Below are 19,285 nucleotides of genomic sequence, written 5' to 3'. Positions count from 1 at the left end.
ATAAATTTACTTAAAAAATCATTAAATTATACACTTGAAATGGGTTGACTTTATGGTATGTCAATTACATCTCCAAAAAGCTGTTGAGAAGTTGGCAGGAAAGATGACAGGTTCCAGCTCCAGGGGCCTGTGCGACCTGTGAGGAAAGATGCCCGGCTGGCAGTCGGACACACGAGATTTGCAGACCCAGCTTTGTCGGTCACGGATTCCCATACAGAGAAGGATGCTGTCAATGGAGAAGAGTCACAGAGGGGGAGGAAAGGATGGAAAGGGAGGGAGCTCCAAGGACATCCTAGGGAAGGATCAAGTGAAGAAACAGAGACCCATGAAAGACTGAGAAGAAACAGACAGAAAAATAAGAAGAAAACCTAGAAAAAGCAGTCTCTTAAAAACCTAAGAAGAAGTGTGTTGAGGGGAGAGAGGGCCCCTGGTCATAAAGGCCCAGGGGCCGGTGAGGTGAGCATGCAGGGAGACCATGAAGTAACCAGAGTGGGGGGCATGCACTGGGGACTGCAGACCAGCTGCAGCTGGAAGTGAGCAGGCAGGTAAAGCGAACAGGAGCGCCGTGAAGGGCAGAGGGAGAGAGGGCACAGTCTGCAGAGTTAATCCCAGCAGAGCTGTCTGTCCTCCCTTTAAGGAGCAGAGATTAGCGGGAGTTTAGAGCGCAAGTATCTGCTCAGCAGGCATCTCTGCAGATACCTCACCACCCCCTCCTCACCAGTGGCCAGTTCTTAGCTGACAAGTTCAACAAGGGGCCCTCTGGGAGGCCAGAAAGAAAGGGGGTAGCTGGGGCCACCCAGTGCTATGTTGCCCACTGCAAACTGTCGTTACTCACCTTTTTACCCTCCAAGTCTGCAGATGTTAATAATTCAGGCCGTTTCTCTATTACATTAATTTTATCTTCCAAGTGATTAGCCTTGAAGATCTTAGAGATAAAATAAAAGTATTAATTTTTGTCCAGAAAAAAAAAATCTCCAAGTTGCTTTATCTGTCTGCAGTTTTCTGGCCAAATAGTTCTGGAGCACCCCTTTTATCTGCTTTGTGGAAATTCCCCCCTCCAGGGGCATCCTATACACCAAGGGATGAGATCACCAGCAAAACGTAACAGGAAAAGAAATTCCTCTCGCAGGCACATCAACAGGACTTAACCATAGGCGTGCAGTTCTGGTGGAGGTGGGCTGCCCTTACAGAGAAAAACAAGAGCGCTCGTTGGCCAGGAGGAGAAATACCACCACGGAGCCGACCAGACGGGCCAGCTCGTGAGCATGACCCCCCTGGGCGCTGCGTCCCGGAAACAAATCACACACTCGGTTCTTCACCACAGTTTAATTTTTCTAGTTTCACGTGAAGTGAGGAGAAAAGCTTACACTTTTTCAGCCAATGAACAAAATGAAGTCTACGTGTCTGTTTCTAATCGATGACAGCCCGAGAAGACTTCCGGGCCAGCTCTCAAGACGGGAGCAAGGAGAGCTCTCACGGCTGTACTTCTCCCGGTTCCCTTGGCACCGGCTCTGCTTCAGAGCAGTAAGTGCCAGACTCAGAAAGGCAGGCACCACAGGTTCCCTCATCATTTCAGTAAACACAATTATCACTTACTTTTTTCATCAATCTATGAGAAGCTGCTGAGTTCTCTACTGTAAATACCTAGAGAGAACATCACGGTATTAGTTGTAGGAGATTCACATTACAGAGAAATTAAAGATTAAAACGCAACAAGATCATCCCAAGGCAGAAGGCACCACCTAACCACCTCGACCCACGCTCATCACCCACTAGGGCAGCACCCACACTCTGCACTGACCCCAGAGCCAGGCGGCGGCTCAGACGAGGGCTGCAGCTACAGGGCATGCCGCAGCCTGGCCCCTGCCCACACACGGAGGCAGTAAACCCCCAGACCCTGAACCAAGCACGCTACGTATATGGCAGCTGCACTCGCATAGGCCTTTAGTCAGAGAACCGTGTCCCCAGACCACATGGCACCCTGACCCAAAAGCTGCGCTCGGGAAGCTGACAGAAAGGCACGCGTCCAGTACCTGCTCTGCCCCGAGGTAATGGGCCAGCACGGAGAGCAGACTGCCGTCGCTGACACACAGGCAGACGCTGTCCGGCTCCAGCACCTGCCGGACAAGAGCAACTTGAGCGCAGGTTCTCTCACAGTGTGTCAAGAGGTTCTTGTCAGCAAACGGACAGATCCCACTGCCTGGCAGGTTCTTTCCCAGGCCCCGGCAGCAGCCAGTCCTGGTCCTCAAGCACACCCACCTTACTCACCTCTGCCCTTCCGGACCCCATATCAGGAGACACCCTTCTTAGGCTGTTCTAGAAGGCCCACCTGCAGGCCTGCCCCACTTTCCACGGCCACCTCCCGGTCCATGATGACAGGCCTCTTCCCTGTCTGGTCACAGCACAGACAGCTGTGGGCCTGTTGAGTGACTCCCCAAAGGCAGGGATGACTTTATGGGACACAGATCTGAAAGAAACTTGGGATGGTGGGGACACTCTCTACCCCGAACACATGCGTGCACACGTATCTCTGCACACTACTGCAAGCGGCCCAAGAGACTCCCCTCCAAACCCGTGTGCGGTCCCCAGGCTGAGAGGCCCCTGCTATCGGCAGTGGGGAGAAAAGGTTCTCAGGCAGGAAAGTTACATGGCCAGATTTACATTTGAGAAAATTCTAGAAAGGAGGCAGCAGATAAAAGAAAGAATGGGGTGGCTGAATCCACTGGGATCACCCACAGGAACTGCTGGTGATCACAAAGGCAAAGTGTCCACAGGGACAAAGGCAGGGCCAAGGAGAAGCAGTCAGCTGAAAGCTCTCACAGGCGAGCAGAGAACAAGCCCCCAGGGGGTCCAGTAACAGGCTTCCAGGCTCTCCTGTGAGCCTATGCAGTGGGCTGAAGTCACTGAGGCAGACCAGGGAGCACAGAAAACAAAAGCAGCAAATCCTAAGTGAATGATGAGCTGTGGCCCAAGGACAAGCTCGTTCTTGCCTACAAGCTCCCAAGGGCCCAGACACATACCGTCCTCAGGGCCTGCACATATTGATCAGTTCTGTCCTGATCGTTGATTTCTCCAAATCGAGGCCGGTTCCAGAGCAGGTGGGCCTGGCAGTCGCACACGGGGCGCGCTGAGTGGACTCCGCCATTCCTTTTGGGACTGGGCCAGGAAAGGAAGAGAGTGCTGAGTGTTAACCGCTGGACACCAGCGAGCATGAAAACATGGCGCGGGGACCTGCCCAGGTAAAATCAAAATGGGCGTCAGGGGACACACCCACAGTCTTGTCCAGGGCGTGAGTCTAGGCATTGGCTCTCGAGGGCACGTTAGAGCTTGGAGGGCCCTCAATTCAAGACTCTCAGGTATGTCTGCTCCAGATGGGGCCCCACAACGGGACAGCCTCTTCTGAGTACATGCAGCGGGCGCTGACACATCCAGTCACACACTTCTGCTCTTACTCTGTTCAGATACAAATGTGCCCTCTCGTGCCTCTATAAGTCCCCATTATGGACACACAAATGTCTCTAAATGGGAAATGTACGTACATGCGCAGTATCACAGGCCCAGTGCCGACCCCACGAGGAGGCTTGGGGCATACCTGGTCCTCTGAAGGCTGTACCACACACAGTAGTCGTCATGGTGGGCTACCAGGCAGAGGGCCGAGCCCTGGACCACGGGCTCCTCTTGTGGCAGGAAGTACACGCACTGCATCCAGTGGTCCCGCCACTGAAATGGGAAACAGAATCAGCAGTCACTAAGCTGCAACAGGAGCAGCGCTTTGAATCCAAGAGCCAAAACCCAAGCGAAAAAAGTTTGCAGGGAGACCAGTGTGGACTACAAACAGCTACCGTGGCCAGAGATAAAGAAAATCTTCAAGTCAGAGAGGCTAATGGCCGGAAAGCTTGTTGGACCACTGCTGGCGTTAGGGCCTTAGGGGAATAAAATGCGACCTAGGGCAGGGGTCTTGAGAAGGACTCGGAGAGGGGACTCCAGGCCCTCCCGTGTGTGGGGTGTGGGGGGCAGGGTAGAAAGATGGAGAGAGGAAGGAAAACAGAGAGAAAACAAATGTGACAAATGTTAACAATTGGTAAATTTAAGTAATGAGCACATCAGTGTTCATGTTCACTTATTCTGTGGATTTAAAATTTTTCAAAATGGTAAGTTGGGAAAATAGTACTATAAGGTTTGTTTTATTCTTTTGACTTAAAAGAAATGAAAACTAAATTGTGAAACATGATTTACAATGATCTAGAGTTAGGGGTGTCAAACTCATTTCACCAGGGGCCACATCAGCCTTGCAGTTGCCTTCAAAGGGCCGAAATGATTTTAGGACTGTATGCATGTAACTACTCCTTAACTGTTAAGGAATTGAAATTACATCCGGCCCTTTGAAGGCAACTGCAAGGCTGATGTGGCCCACAGTGAAAATGAGTTTGACCCCCCTGATCTAGAGTCAACTGTTTAATAAGCTGTGTTGATCCTTTTCAATACTACAAACCCCACATACAGGATTCTATTTAAAAAAAACAAACAAAAGAAAAAAGCTACATTCACATAAAAATGCATGTTACATTATTTATACTAGCAAAACCTGGGACCAAACCAAATGTCCAGCAGCTCAGAAATGCATAAAAACTCCTTACACAGAATATGCGCAGACATTAAAAATGATGAATATGAAGACTATGGTGCAGAAGGAAAAAACCAAAAACTAGTCTGACAAAAACCTATGCATGTGGAAAGAGAGCAAAGTAAGGGAGTTCTTCGGGGTGGTAGGCCCGCAAGTGACTTGATTCATTTTTGTCTTATATAACGAGGCTTATTACACTTCAAACCTTTAAGCCTCTTTTTAAAAAAGAACAAACTGTCCTCAACAGCAGATGCCCGGCTCAACTCCGATGAGACGCTGCCTGCTCACTCTATCAGGACCGCATCCTACCCTACTGACTCCCGAATTTAGCTAAAAGGCAGATGAATGACATTCCTTGAATCTAAGATGTCTATACGCACATAAAAGCTAAAAAATGAAAAACTAACCAGATATTTCCTGGAAAAGATAAACAGTAACAGGAGGAAAAAATAGGTTCTCAAGAAGCCGTTATTCTTTCCCTACTACGCAAATTAAGCCTAAGACAAAAGAAGCCTCCCCCTTAACCCCACGTGCTCCCACGGTGCCTCCCTGCCACCGGGTCCTTCCCACACACCCGCCCTCCAGGTCTCAGTGCTAAAGAGCCGCTGACAGAACCCACTGTCTAAGGGGAGACAGACTGAACAGATTTCAGATCAGGAGCGGTTCAGTGAAGTCAGGAGGGAGAGTCATTAGCAGCTCTTTGAATCCTAACAGTCCAAAAGTCACTGCTGATAGAAGGACAGACACAAGCCCCACAGTCGGGAGACCTGAGGACGAGCACCCACCACTGCTGCCTAGACACAGGGCCCTGCTCCAAGCACTGGGTCAGGCTGAGTTTCAGTTTGGACATTACGCGGTTACCCAGCATGTCTTACATGAGGATCGGAGAAGAAGATATCATAGTGGCACTCTGAAGGTAGGCAGGGGGAAAGTATTAACATTTTTATGATATTCTTATGCTAATTTTGTAACCATTGCACTCCTGGGGAGGAACAAAGCAGCCCAGGGCCAATTTGAACTCTGCGGAAGAATTCTCACTCACTCAATACGCACACACTCAGCCTGCAGAGGACGGAGGCTATGGAAAAGGGAAGTTCCTCCCCCTGCCGGATACACGCCTGCCTGCCTGGGCCAGGAGACTGGAGGTGGGAAAGCTCACAAGCCCAGGGGAACTGACCGCAATCCTGCAGCAGTTGTGACCCTTTGGCAGAAGCAGTATCTCAGGCAACGAGGGGGCTACTAGGGCCTTCCCTAAGTCACCCGTGTATACCTGGAACAAATCAAAACAAAGCCAGCGCCCAGCTAGTGGTTACAGGGGGTTGGGACCCACAGGAAAGTACCCAGGAAGAGAGGGAAGCTTTGATTCCTCAGCCCTGAAACTCCTTCCCTGAGTGTATATGTAGAGGGGTTGATAACACATACACATGGGAGAAAATTCAAAAGATATAAAAGAGGCATGGAGGAGCCTGGGTGGGGCAGCTCAGTTCGTTAGAGCATCAGCTGAATACACCAAGGTTGCAGGTTTGATCCCCGGTCAGGGCACATACAAGAATTATCCAATGAATACTTAAGTAAGTGGAACAAATTGATGTTTCTCTCTGTTTCCCCACCCTTGCTCTGTCTAAAATCAATAAATTTTAAAAAATAAATTAAAAAAAAATAAGAGTCATGGAGTGAAAAACTCTCCTTTCTACCCATCACCTTCAGCCAGCTTCCCAAAGCAACCATTTTTACCGATTTCTATGAACCTTTCCAAAGATACCCTATATACACATACCACACATTCACACTCATCTACATATATTCTTATTTTAATAGCACCAGTGTTGGCATACATACCCTATATACACATATACACATATAGGGTACACAAAGATACCCTATATACACATACCACACATTCACACTCATCTACATATATTCTTATTTTAATAGCACCAGTATGTAGAACATACTGTTCTGTACCTCTATTTTCGCTTCACCTGAGGATATGTCCTGGAGATTGTCCCACATCAGTTCATGGAGAGCTGCCTCATTCACTGAAGGCAGGGTTATGGACTTGGCCAGTCCCCTGCTGGTGCCCTTTAGGGTATTCCAGTCTTTCCTACTAAATCATGGCTGCAGTGAATATCCTGGCACATGCCAATCTGCACCTATGCAAATCTATCCAGAGCCTAAATGTCTAGAAGTGGCATCATTCCCATTGTGATGAATTGGCCTTGCTGAGCTCCAAGGATGCTCTGAGGATCACTTCCTGCTCTTCCCCACAGCTCTACCAACAGTGTGCTTCCCGACTTTTTGAATTTTATACACTAATAGGTGAAAAATGGTATCTCACTGCAGTTTAAGTCTTCACTGCTTTTATAAGTGAAGCTGAACGACTTTTCACATGTTAAGGAGTACTCTGTACTTCCTTTTCTGTAGTTCATGTCCTCTGTCTACTTTCAACTGATCTGGGAAAGGCAAATTTTGAGCTCACAGAAAATGAGGTTGTAGACAGACTGTCGTGCTCTATTCCCAGCTGATCTGATGAAGAGCTAATACACCACAGCTTCCCTACAGTTTACGGTGTCCACTGGTGCTGACCATGAACTTGGCCTGAGATGTCTATCTTATATCTTACTATAGCTAGCCTTGCTTTTTAAACAAAACAAAAGAAACCAAAACAAACAAAAAAATCTCTTCTTTGATTCTGACACAGTCCCTCTGGCTCTAAAATCTTGTGGATCTAAAGGTCAACATGCTACTTTCCCACAACAAAAAGCAGACAAGTTTCCTGATTTCCAGGAAAAGATGCTCAGCTCCTGCCTCTTACCTGGAGCTCCTGTGGGTCTGAGTGTGCCCAGAACGGGGCCATGGTGCACTTGATCTTCCCCTCAGGGTCCATTTCAATGTCCCACCAGGAGAGCACCACCTGAGCTTGGCCAGATGCCAGAGGTTCGAACTGCCTGCTATGGCAGGCTGCCGAGCTGCTGACTTGCTTGCTGAAATCCACACTGTGGAAGAATATTCAGGAACTTAAGCATATTTCAAGCTCGTGCACTCCATTTTTAAGCTTTTATGGTGACCTCCCCAGAAACAAGACTTGTCTGCAACAGACTCCTGCCTTCAGAGGCAGATGACATCAGTAGGATTCCGTTCCACTTGAAAAGAACTTCCAAAAGACCCCAATTCCACCAAATTTCTCAAAGCGCCATCACCCAGGTTGCTCCTTGATACCTGAACATAGGCAGCACGTCGCTGAGGACAGTGAAGTCAGCAGGTGACACCTGGTTCAGCTGAATGTCATAGACAGAGGGCGCACCAGGGCACTTGTCCAGTTCTGGAGGGGGGACGATGACCTGCTCGCCAAGGCTGGTCTGAACACGAATGGGGAAGAGCTTGTTCCATGACCACATCCTTCTGGACTCCACCAGCTGTGCATAGACGGTTGCCCTGTGAGGCACTGCTTCACAGTTTTCCTAAGTTTATATTAAAAAACAAACAGACAAACCAGGCACATTGACCCACAGTAATTCCAACTAACAAAAGAGGGTTATTCCTGCCCTGGCTGGTGTGGCTCAGTGGATGGCGTGCCGGCCTGTGAACCAAAGGGTCGCTAGTTCAATTCCCAGTTGGGGCACATGCCTGGATTGCAGGCCAGGTCTCCAGTGGAGGGTGCACAAGAGGCAACCACACATTCATGTTTCTCTCCCTCTCTTTCTCCTTCCCTTCCCCTCTCTCTAAAATTAATAAATAAAATCTTTTTAAAAAAAGAGGGTTATTCCTTAATATCAGGCTAGTTTAGAAACATCTAACACCTTACTACCATCAGCACAGTCAACTATTTTCAACCCAATGCCCTTGGGAAAGAAAAAAAGATTTGAAAAAGGATTACATCTTATGCCTAAAATGATTCATGTCAAATAAGTCCCCAGCTACCTGACACTCTTAAATACTTCAAAAATAAACTTTAATTGTCATTATGCTGATTAATTCCCACACAGATTTTGAAGAGAGAGTCCAATTCTTCCTGCTAAGCCCTAATTCTGGCACTGGGCTCCACGCTTCCCTTCAGTGAAGCTCTTGCCCAGACTCCAGAACCTTCTTATCATATAGCCCAATGGACAAGTGTCCACACTCAACTAACTGAACCCCTGGCCTCACCGGGCACTGCCGACCCACTTGGCTTTGGCAGCAGTCCCTCTTCCAGTTTTCCTCCTACCTCATTCATTCATCCACCCCTCCACACACCAGGCACTAGGGGCCCGCCTGGGAAGAGGCCACTCAAAGCTGCTATCACACAGAAATGAAAGGTCAGTGCTTCAGCACTAGTGAGCTCTTGTACCAGAAGATCCTTGCAGGGATGGCAGGATGTTCAGCAATATCCCTGGCCTCTACCCACAAGATAGCAATAGCACCTCCCTCACGCCAGGTGTGACCCTAAAAATGTCTCCACACATGGCTCTGGATGAGAAGCACTGCTCTAGCTGGACTCTCGAGCCCCACCCATCCCTCCCAGAGGGGACTCCCCCAAGATCTGGTCTGGACTGCCTTCTTTCTCCCTCCACATAAAAGAGGAACCTCAATCACTCTGTCTTCATTTACCAAATACCATGTATCCAAAGGCCTCTTGGCCCTTCTTTACCGGCTGACCCTCAGACAACTCAAACTCTGTCTAAACTGGACAAATCTGCCCTGGCTGGTGTGCCTTAGTGGACTGAGCGCTGACCTGTGGACCAAAAGGTTGCCCGTTTGTTTCCCAGTCAGGGGCACATGCCTGGGTTGCAGGCCAGGTCCCCAGTAGGGGGCATGCGAGAGGCAAACGATCAATGTTTCCCTCGCACATCATTGTTTCTCTCCCTCCCTTCCCCTCTCTCTAAAAATAAATAAATCTCTCTAAAAAATAAATAAATCTTTCTAAAAAGATTTTATTTATTTATTTTTAGAGAGAGGGGAGGGGAAGGAGCAAGAGAGGGAGAGAAACATCAATGTGTGGTTGCCTATCGCACACCCTCTACTGGGACCTGGCCCGCAACCCAGGCATGTGCCCTCACTGGGAATCAAACCAGCAACCCTTTGGTTCACAGGCCCATACTCAATCCTCTGAGCTACACTAGCCAGGGCAATAAAATCTTTAAAAAAAAAAAAAAAACGGACAAATCCAACTTCCCCCATTTCTCACCTTCCCAGGCTTGGCCCTCCTAGTTGACAGGGAGCACCACCCTCCAGTCCCATCACCCAAGCCCTGAACCCTGGCATCCTCCTCAGTGCCTCCCATCTACCGTGACCACCTTTCTCCTCCCTGAGTTTACCTCCCCAGGCCCATTTCTATGGCCTTACCTGAGGCCCACCTCAGTCCAGCGCCTGAATGTCTCCTACCACCTTTCTGCCTCCTGTCTTGCCCCCCAGCTGCTTTCCTCAGGCCTGCCTGCACAGATCAACCCCTGCTCAGAACCCTTCTGTGCTGCCACGCTGCCTTCTGGAGCATGGCAGCCCTTCTCGGTCTCGCCCTGCCCAGCAAGCCAGCCACATCTCTAACCCCACCTCCCACACTACCATCCTCCAAACTACTTGGAGGGCCTGGGAGCCACCGCACCAATTCACCTTCATGTCTTTGTGCGTGCTGATCTCCTCTGCTGTAAATACCCCCCACACCTACCAGGCCAACACCTGACCACTCTTCAAGACTGACTCAACTTGAGCTCCATCTTCTTTGACCCCTCACCTTCCCCTCAACAGAGTGGGCAGGATCTCACCCCACTGACCACCATCAGTGTGTAACTCAAACTGTACTGTGATGACCTGCTCATCTACCTGCCTCCCCAGAAGCTCACCTTCGTATTCTTGGTACCCAAAAGAGTGCCAGACAAAATAAAGGCACTAAATAAATGTGTCTTCTAAGATCAATCCTTGGGTCAATACCACATGGCGTATCTCTCAGACATGTCGGCATCCCAGTTTCATGACCTCCAGTAAGACAGTAAGAGGGTCAGGACAATGGGAGCTTTTGTGTGCCGGCCCGAACGCCTTTGAGCTCAGACACAGGTGGGCAGGTGGGGACAGTGATTAGAGTGGACAATGCATACCTGGCTGCTACAGGCCAGCTGGGAGAGGAAACTGAGGTCAGCTGTCTGCCTACCTTTTTATTTTCTTAAAGATTTTATTTATTTACTTTTAGAAAGAGGGAAAGGGAAGAAGAAAGAGAGGGAGAGAAACAAGGATGTGAGAGGAAAACATCGATTGGTTGCCTTTCGCACGCCCCCAACCAGGGACCCAGCAGCAACCCAGGCACATGCCCTGACTGGGAATTGAACTGGTGACCTTTCACTTTGCGGGATAACACTCAACCAACTGAGCCACACAGGCCAGGGCTGTCTGCCTACCTTTTTAATATAGTGAATTAAAGAAAGAAAACTGGGCAACATTAACATAAATTCTAAATAGCCTTGCTTTCTTTCTGCATCAGGGATATATCTAGTTGGTGGTTTCAATGTGAAGAAATAGAAATTGCTGTTACTGAAGTTACTGGAAAAGGGTTTTACACGGTAGAAATGACGAGACGTCTCACAGGGTGTGGGGGTCTATGGAACACTCACACACACACGCTGACCGTGTGCGTAATGTGGTCTCTAGTCCTGACTGCCCTGAGGGGAGCCCCCTCTCCACACTGAAGGCACCGAGAACCCCCAAAGCGGGCTCCTGGCCGGGGCACTTGCAGTGCCCACAGGGCAGGTGCCGGCAGAAGCAGCAGACACATCTCCTTGGCTGGCCTTTGCCTTTGGGTCTCCACCTCCAGTTTATGTCCATATAAAAGCAAGACCAGTATCTCTAAGATAACATCTTCAATGCCTGTCTCTTTTCTTTTTTTAAAAAAATCCTCACCCAAGGATATTTTTGTGGATTTTTAGAGAAGGAGGAAGAGAGAGAAAGAGTAGGAGAAACATGGATTGGTTGCCTCCCATATGTGCCCCAACCAGGAATCGAACCTGTAACCTGTTGGTGTATAGGACAATGCTCCAACCAACTGAGCCACTGGGCAGGGCCTCTCTCTTCTCAAAGAAACTGTCAAAGACGGCCACTACCCAAACTCCTACATCTGGAATGGCCTGGCCTTCAAGGCCTTCTATCCTCTCCTCCATTCTCTGCCCTTAGCCCACAAACCCACAGGCTGATCTTCTTGGTGATCTACCAAACAGGTCCCTCTACCTGGGTCATCTCTCCCTCTCCTCAGTGCCTTTTCTCCACATGCCCCCTAACTCTTCTATCAGTCCTAAATCATATGTCTGTGGTGTTTTGTCTGCCTCTCCACTCACCCGGCCTGTCCTCACCATCAATGACTGGTGTGGGTTAGAGCAGTAAGGATGTCTTACAGCTAGTTCTCCTCAGGCGCTAGAACACGTTACACACAGGTGACACTCAAAGAATGTTCACTAAATTGAACTGAATTTGAAGACAGGTTCTGGCCTTTTGACTCTAACCTACCAAGACTTGGTATTCAAGAGGCACAGAAGTCATGATTGAGGAGAGCCAGAATCCTGCGGAAATCGAGGGGTATCCTAGGGCATAGGCACTGAGGGCTCAGGCTGTGAAGAGCATGGTGTATCAGCGAGAGCTGGGTAGCTGGCTGAGATCCAGAAGTCCGCCCGAGGGAGGCTCATGGGCCCGTACCTGCATGAGGTGCCTGTGCGCATGCTCATAGGAGGGCAGCGCTCCCTCCCCGATCAGCTCCGTGTCAAACAGCTCCGTGACGAGGATGTTGGCACGGCACAGCATGTCACCATCTGAGAAACACAAGGAAACAGAGTCAGAAGCAAGCAACAGACTAGAAAAAATATTAACAGCAAACAGATGTAAGATAAAAGGTTAGTAAGTTATTAAATTGAAAGCACATATAAATGCTGAAGTATTTAGAAGTGACCTGTCTCAACTGACTTTCCAATGGTTTGGCAAAACAATTCATATACATACACGTATATCAAAATGCTGACAACTGGTAAGTCTTGGTTAAGAGAATATGGGGGTTCACTACTACTACTTTTTCAACTTTTCTGTACACAAAGTAACAATTAACTACTATTATTAAATTAGCAAAAGTTAAAGCAAAAACTGAACGCTGGTATTTCAAGTATTTCTAGGCTGCAGAGAGGGAGAGAACCAAAGCAAAAAAGAAAGGCTGATTGATTCCAGTGACACCCAGGGTTCACAGTCGCCAGTCCCTAACACTAAATCCCCCCGAATCAAGTTCATTTCTCACTACCAAATAATTCCCCAAATAACAGTTGTTTGGGGAAGTAGGGTTATGGTGGATCTTCTTATTAACTCCATTTTCTAAACCTCTATAATGTAATGTGATGTAATGTGATTTGTACGATTATAATTTTTAACAAGCCAAGAGATGGAACGGACTTTGGAAGGGGCCATTCATCATGGAGAATTCACTCAACACTCATAATGGCTCATGCATCACCACGGACAGAGCCCACTCATCTTCCCCACGGAGAAGACAAATCTCATGGATGGTGCAAGGAAAGAGAAGCCCTGAGGCGGGGCAAAGGGTGGTGCAGCAGAGCCTGAGCCTGAGCCTTGAGTCACGGAGACCTGGGCTTTCACCTGCTTTCTAGCCTTCAGCCCTCAGTGCTGCCCATCAGTCACCTCATCTGTTAAATGGGGGCAACGAGATCTGCTCCACGCAGCAGTGGTTAGGCTAGCGAGGTCAAAACTGTCCACGTCCTATGAAGTACACTGTGCTCAATGGCAGTAGGATGTGAAAGGAGAAACTTCTGTCCCCTGGCACAGAGCTCACCCTCCTGAATGGCCCTGCCCATCCTCTCTGACACCATGCCAAACTCCAACTGAAACACACTGTCCCAAACTGAGCCAACCACCCCACCCCCATGCACCCGCTTCTCCCTCTGATGTTTCCGCCTCAATTCACCACTGCACCCCAGCGCCTAGAACAGTGCCTAGCACTCAGTAACAGTCAGCCAACATTAGCTGAATTCTTCATTCCCCACCGTCACCCTACATCCAATCCACCGCCAAGCCCTGCTCATGCTAACTCCTGAATAATTTTTAAGCTAATTATGTAACTTTAAATGATTTATTGTCTAAGTATGCCTCAAATAAATAGAGCTCTATGATCCAGTGAATCTCAAGAAATATTCTTGAGAGCCAGGCATCTAGCATGAGAGCGCTGATGTGGAAGGGTGCACAGAGGCTTCCACGACGGCCGGAGCGGGTGCTCACCCAGTGCCTGGAAGGAGGAACAAATGCCCCCGAGTCAGTAGTTATACAGGCCTCCGGGTGTGATCCATCCATCTCTGGGAAATAGTCAAGAGACTTAGATGTTATTTTTTAAAAGGGCTGAAAGCAGAGCCTTGGAAAACATGCATCTGGGGGAGAAAGAAAGCTGCAAAGAGAACCAAAGCTGCAAAGCAGGCCTGGGAGGGGAATTACCAGAAAGAATGCAGGGCAGAAGGACCAAAGCTGCAGTGTTTGAGAGGAAAAGCGGAGGGAAGACCATCAGCCTGGGTGATAAGAAAGCTGAGGAAGCGGAAACAAAGTCCCCTTTATGAGGGATTAAGGATCCAGCAAAGTTGACAATCCACTCACTAAACAAGTATTACCGAATCCTCTCATGCAAGGCATATTCAAGTTATGAAATGAAATGATTAGTAAGACCACACAGTACATGACCTCAGGATGCTCAGCTGTGTGGTGATACATATAATTACATAACGATTTCATTGTTGCAATGACTAGTGCTACAAAGAAAGGGCGTTAAGAAAGCACTGAGGGGTCCGGCCTAACGCAGGGTGTGTGTGAACAGCACACAGAGTCAGAGTGACATGGCTAAGGCTGCTCTGTGGGTCAGTCTCTGTGCTCCCAAAACAGACAAACTTCAAAAAATAAAAGGTCTCCACCTCTGGTCAAAATGGAGTAACTGGGGTCACACATCTGTCTACTGCAGTCCACAAGAAAACCAGACAAAATATATGAAACAAACGTTTTCAGGTGTTGAAGGAGAGGCAGCACAGTTTGTTCCCCAGGAAGGGAAACACACAGTGACCCCTGCTACTGCTCTCGCTTTCAGCCAGCAGGCACTTTCGGACCATGGCACAGGGAGTGAGAAAGCAAGTAGGGCGCCGCAGTTCTGCTGAGTTAAGCAGACAGCAATCGGAGATCAGGAAAGTGGAGGCGGCTGGGACTTTCAGGGGAGAGAACCAGAGAGGAAGTTACACGGGGCTCCCCTTAGGTCTCTTGTTGAAAACATTCGCAAGCACATAAGGTAAGACTCTAGAAGGCTGTGTAAAGATAACCGTGTAGCACTACAGTGAACAATTTCCAGAGCTCACAGAGGACTGGGTAGCAGACTAGTTCTGATCAGCTCCACACAGGCACTCGGCAGAGACCCTGGAAAGGTCATGCGTCGCTAGTATGGCTAAGAAGCCTCAGAGCAGCGGTTCTCCACAGGGGGCGATTTTGTCTCCACCCTTCACCCTGGGACATTTGGCAGTATCTGGAGACATTTTTGGTGGCCACAAGTGGGGAAGGAGGTATTACTGACTTCTACTGGTTAGAAGCCAGGGACAGACACCCTACAACGCACAGAACAGCTCCCCCCACACCCCAACAAAGAATTATCAGGCCCAAAATGTCCACAGTGCTACTGTCAAGAAACCGTGACTTAAAGCTGCTCTAAGCCTGCTTCAACAAAACTTAAAAACAAGCCTTGAAAGGACCAGACTGATCTGCAAGTAACCCAACTGCACACCAGATGAAGCTTTTAAAGGAAGGCAAAAAATCCAGCACTTAGCAATGCAAAATTCCCACTACACACAGCATCCAAATAAAGATTTCCAGGTATGCCAAGAAGGAAAATGCAGCCCAAAACTAGAACAGAACCCCTAAAAGACAGAGATGATGGAAATAGATGATAAGGATGTTAAAACAGCTACTATAAATAAGTATTTAAAGGAACACAGGAACATAAGGAGAAAAATTAAAGTTACAAAGATCATTTTAGAGATGAAAAATACAATACCAGAAATGAAAAGCTAACTAGACGTGCTTAACAGCAGACTGGACACCACACAAGAGAAGATCAGTAAACCTAAGGACCTATTCAAGAAACTACCCATGTCCATTAACAGGTGAAGGGTTAAACTAATTATAGTATGTCCACACATGAAGTGCTGTTTAGCAATAGAAGAGACTAAAAGAACTCTTTCTTTAAAAGAAAATTTTACTTGTTTATTTTTTTGAGAGAGGGGAAGAGAGGGAGAAAGAGAGGGAGAGAAATATGGATGCGTGAGAAAAATATCAATTGGTTGCCTCTTGCACGCCCCCAACTGGTGACCTGGCCTGCAATTCAGGCATGAGCCCTGACTGGGAATCGAACCAGAGACCTTTCAGTTTGCAGGGCAACACTCAACCCATACCAATCAAGGCTAGAATGAACTCTTGATACACAGAACAACATGGTCGAAATCTCAAGAGCAATGTGCAACGGAAAAGAAAAAAGGCACAAGAATACACACTGTATGATTCCACATACTCAAAATTCTAGAAAAGGCAGACCAGTACATGCCTAGGGCCAGGGAAATGGGAGAGAGGGATGTAAGGGATATTGAAGAATCTCTTCGGGCATGATGGAGATATTCTATCATCTTGATTGCAGTGGTAGTCAAAGTTATTACAAGTGTATCTAAAATGATCAAAATTCATCAAACTGTATACTTAAAATGGGCGGATTCACTTTATGTAAATTATATCTCAATAATGTTGATTAAAAATGGAGTAATGATTTGTGCATTCTTTTCCATGTATATCATGTTTTAAAAATAAATAAAAGGGCCCTGGACGGTGTGGTTCAGTGGATTGAGTGCTGGCCTGAGAACCAAAGGGTTGCCAGTTCGATTCCCAATCAGAGCACATGCCTGGGTTTTGGGCCACAGGGGTTGCGTAAGAGGCAACTGCTCACTGATGTTTCTCTCCCTCTCTTTCTCCCTCCCTTCCCAATGTCTAAGAATAAATAAATAAAATCTGTTAAAAAAAAAAAAAAGACTATCAGCTTAATTCTCAAAAGAAACCTTATAGGCAAGAAGGCCCCTGGAAAGAAGTGTTCGAAGTAATGAAAGGCAAGGACCTACATCCAAGATTCGTCTATCCAGCAAAGCTATCATTTAGAATGGAAGGGCAGATAAAGTGCTCCCCAGAAAAGGTCAAGTTAAAGGACTTCATCATCACCAAGCCCTTATTATAGGAAATTTTAAAGGGACTTATCTAAGAAAAAGATGATGATCAAAAATATGAACAGTAAAATGACAACAAACTATCAATGACTGAACTTAAAAACTAAAACTAAGCAAACAACTGGAACAGGAAGAGAATCACAGAAATGGAGATCACATGGAGGGTTATCAGCAGGGAGGAGGAGAATGCGGGAAAAGGTACAGGGAATAAGAAGCATAGCTGGTAGGTACAAAATAGATGGGGCGGTTAAGAATAGTATAGGAAATGGCGAAGCCAAAGAACTTGCATGTACAACCATTGGACATGAACTAAGGTGAGAGAATGCTGGTGGGAGGGGGTGGTGCAAGGCAGAGGGGAATAAAGAGGAGAAAAAAATGGGACAACTATAATAGCATAATCCATAAAATATACTTTAAAAATTATATTTTTATTATTGTTCAATTACAGTTATCCCTCTTTTCTCCCATTGCTGCCCTCTGCCCTGCCTTCCCCCCCAAATTGTTTTTTAATGGGAGAAAAATGTTGACCCGAGGTAGATGCTTCATAGTAAAACACTGCATTTTTAAAAACTGAGGTGATACCCATACCTCACCCCAGGAGCTTCTTTTATAAATCTTCCCATTGTGCTCTCCAGGTATCAGCGGCATGTAAAACTTTATAGTCCAGTTCACACTCATAGACTCTAAAAACATCCTGGGAACATGGAGGGATTGTGCTATACAGGGAAACCTCTCATGTTAGACGCTGAAGCAGGATGTCAGAACTAAACAAAACTGTTTCAGCTTCCTACTTAGTTTCACTTCTGTCTGATAAAACTTGAATCTCAAGAGGGCTGAGCCACACAAGAACTCCAACTTGCTTAAAGCAAAAGGTTTTGTTTGCATCACAGCTATTGCTCTTGATTAGCTCTGGTTTACTCATTACTGACCTGTTTTAGCTAGTAAAGAAATCAACTAGCAGAGAAACACAGTGCTTATCTTCAGACACACGAAGAGGCTGAGTATCTCTGCAATTACCTGGACATACTTATTCCAGGTAACTTGAACAAAGCCTTTTCCTCTCTTCCAAAAGCAAGCAAAGCTTTCAACACAGCACATGCGATCTCACCTGGCCCCACAGTCACCTCTGTAGAATGCTTGTTGATAACCTTGATCTTATCACTGAAGCCATTTTTCTCCACAATCTTCACAGCAGCATCAGCCATAGGCTTGAAAACCTAGAAATTGGAGCCAAAACCCAAGAAAAATTAGCAATCACTTTAATAAAATCCTAACACCCAAGATTAAGAAGATGTTCCTTGATTCTAGTCCTAAGATTTGAAGTAAAAGAGGTCTGCACTACAGAATTCCCTGAATATACAAAATGTACCTTTGTCACCATTCAAGATACAGACAAAACACTTCTTTGGGCTGATTTAATTTAAATAAACAGAACTTCACCAGTGTAACGTTAATACTTTATCCTCCAAACGTCATGAAAATGAATACTAAGGAATGAGATGCCGCGGGGTTTAACTGGCAGCTATGAGTCCCCCTTGGGACGTAGGGTGCAAGGGAATTCCAAGGCGGCTGCACTACCTAGAAAGGACAGCAGGTGTCAGTGCCACACTAGAGAGAGTCAGAAGAGGACTTGCCTCACAAAACCAAGATTTGTGACCTGGGACAAGATGTGTCCAGTGCTCTCTAGATGAAAGACAGACTGTGCTCCGAGTTTAGGGCCTGGGATGTAGTGCTCGGAACACACCACCACCTACTCTGTGTCTCTTCCCTCAGCTACAAACTGAGGGTAAAAAAGCACTGCATCAGGTTATTGTATGGATTCACTAAAACATGGCCTTGTTCTTTTCTTCTTTCAGCTGATGTTTATCAAGCAGCTCCCATGTGCTCTGTTCCAGCCGCTGGGGACTGAGCTTGTGGAGCGAGTCTGAGGGGGAGATCAGGCACTGACTGTACGGGTGACACAAATAAGCATGTAATTACAGGTGCGGTCGGTGCCAACCGTGCACAGGGCTTAGCACAGCACTGGCGCAGCACAAGTGGGAGGCGGCTATTTTTATGACTTCATTAATGCTTAGGCTTTTAAATATTTCCAGTCATGAGCTAGTAATACTGAAAAGATTTCCCTGGATTTGTGCAATATTAACTGTGGAAGATTTGCTGCTTGTGGAGTTTTTGTTATGGGAGTGAAAGACTTTACATGGAGGTTCTGTCCAGACACTGCCAGGGATCAAGGTCTCTCCAGGTCCCTGGGGCCAGGAGGCCTCCTCTGCAAGGTCCCCTCAGGCCTCAGCACATCACAGCTTTGGTCTGTACTCTCTGGTCCTGGGGAGTAGACAGGTGTTGGAGTCTGCACATTTTGTGGAGGTGGGTGATGAACACACCAACAGTGGAATTTGCTCTTATGAGGCAGTGAGCTCCCCGTGCT

The 19,285-nt window shown here is 47.3% G+C and overlaps 1 protein-coding gene across 4 annotated transcripts in view; it reads right to left on the bottom strand.

Moving 5' to 3' along the window:
• The window catches only part of PRMT7 (protein arginine methyltransferase 7), a 42,251-nt gene that overhangs the window by 7,566 nt on the left and 15,400 nt on the right, over positions 1–19,285 (bottom strand). For all 4 annotated transcript variants that reach the window (XM_024556169.3, XM_024556168.3, XM_071219793.1 and 1 more), the window contains 9 exons: positions 17,969–18,077; positions 12,275–12,387; positions 7,844–8,085; positions 7,440–7,620; positions 3,593–3,720; positions 3,021–3,156; positions 2,034–2,117; positions 1,597–1,644; positions 836–925 (listed from right to left, as the gene is read on the bottom strand). In XM_024556169.3, coding sequence (XP_024411937.2) covers positions 836–925; positions 1,597–1,644; positions 2,034–2,117; positions 3,021–3,156; positions 3,593–3,720; positions 7,440–7,620; positions 7,844–8,085; positions 12,275–12,387; positions 17,969–18,077 — 1,131 coding nt within the window. The remainder of the gene's footprint in view (positions 1–835; positions 926–1,596; positions 1,645–2,033; positions 2,118–3,020; positions 3,157–3,592; positions 3,721–7,439; positions 7,621–7,843; positions 8,086–12,274; positions 12,388–17,968; positions 18,078–19,285) is intronic.

This window comes from Desmodus rotundus, chromosome 12, assembly GCF_022682495.2.
Source record: "Desmodus rotundus isolate HL8 chromosome 12, HLdesRot8A.1, whole genome shotgun sequence".
NCBI lineage: Eukaryota > Metazoa > Chordata > Mammalia > Chiroptera > Phyllostomidae > Desmodus > Desmodus rotundus.
Note: the sequence above shows the minus strand (reverse complement) of the source record. Positions and strands in the feature narration are given on the sequence as shown.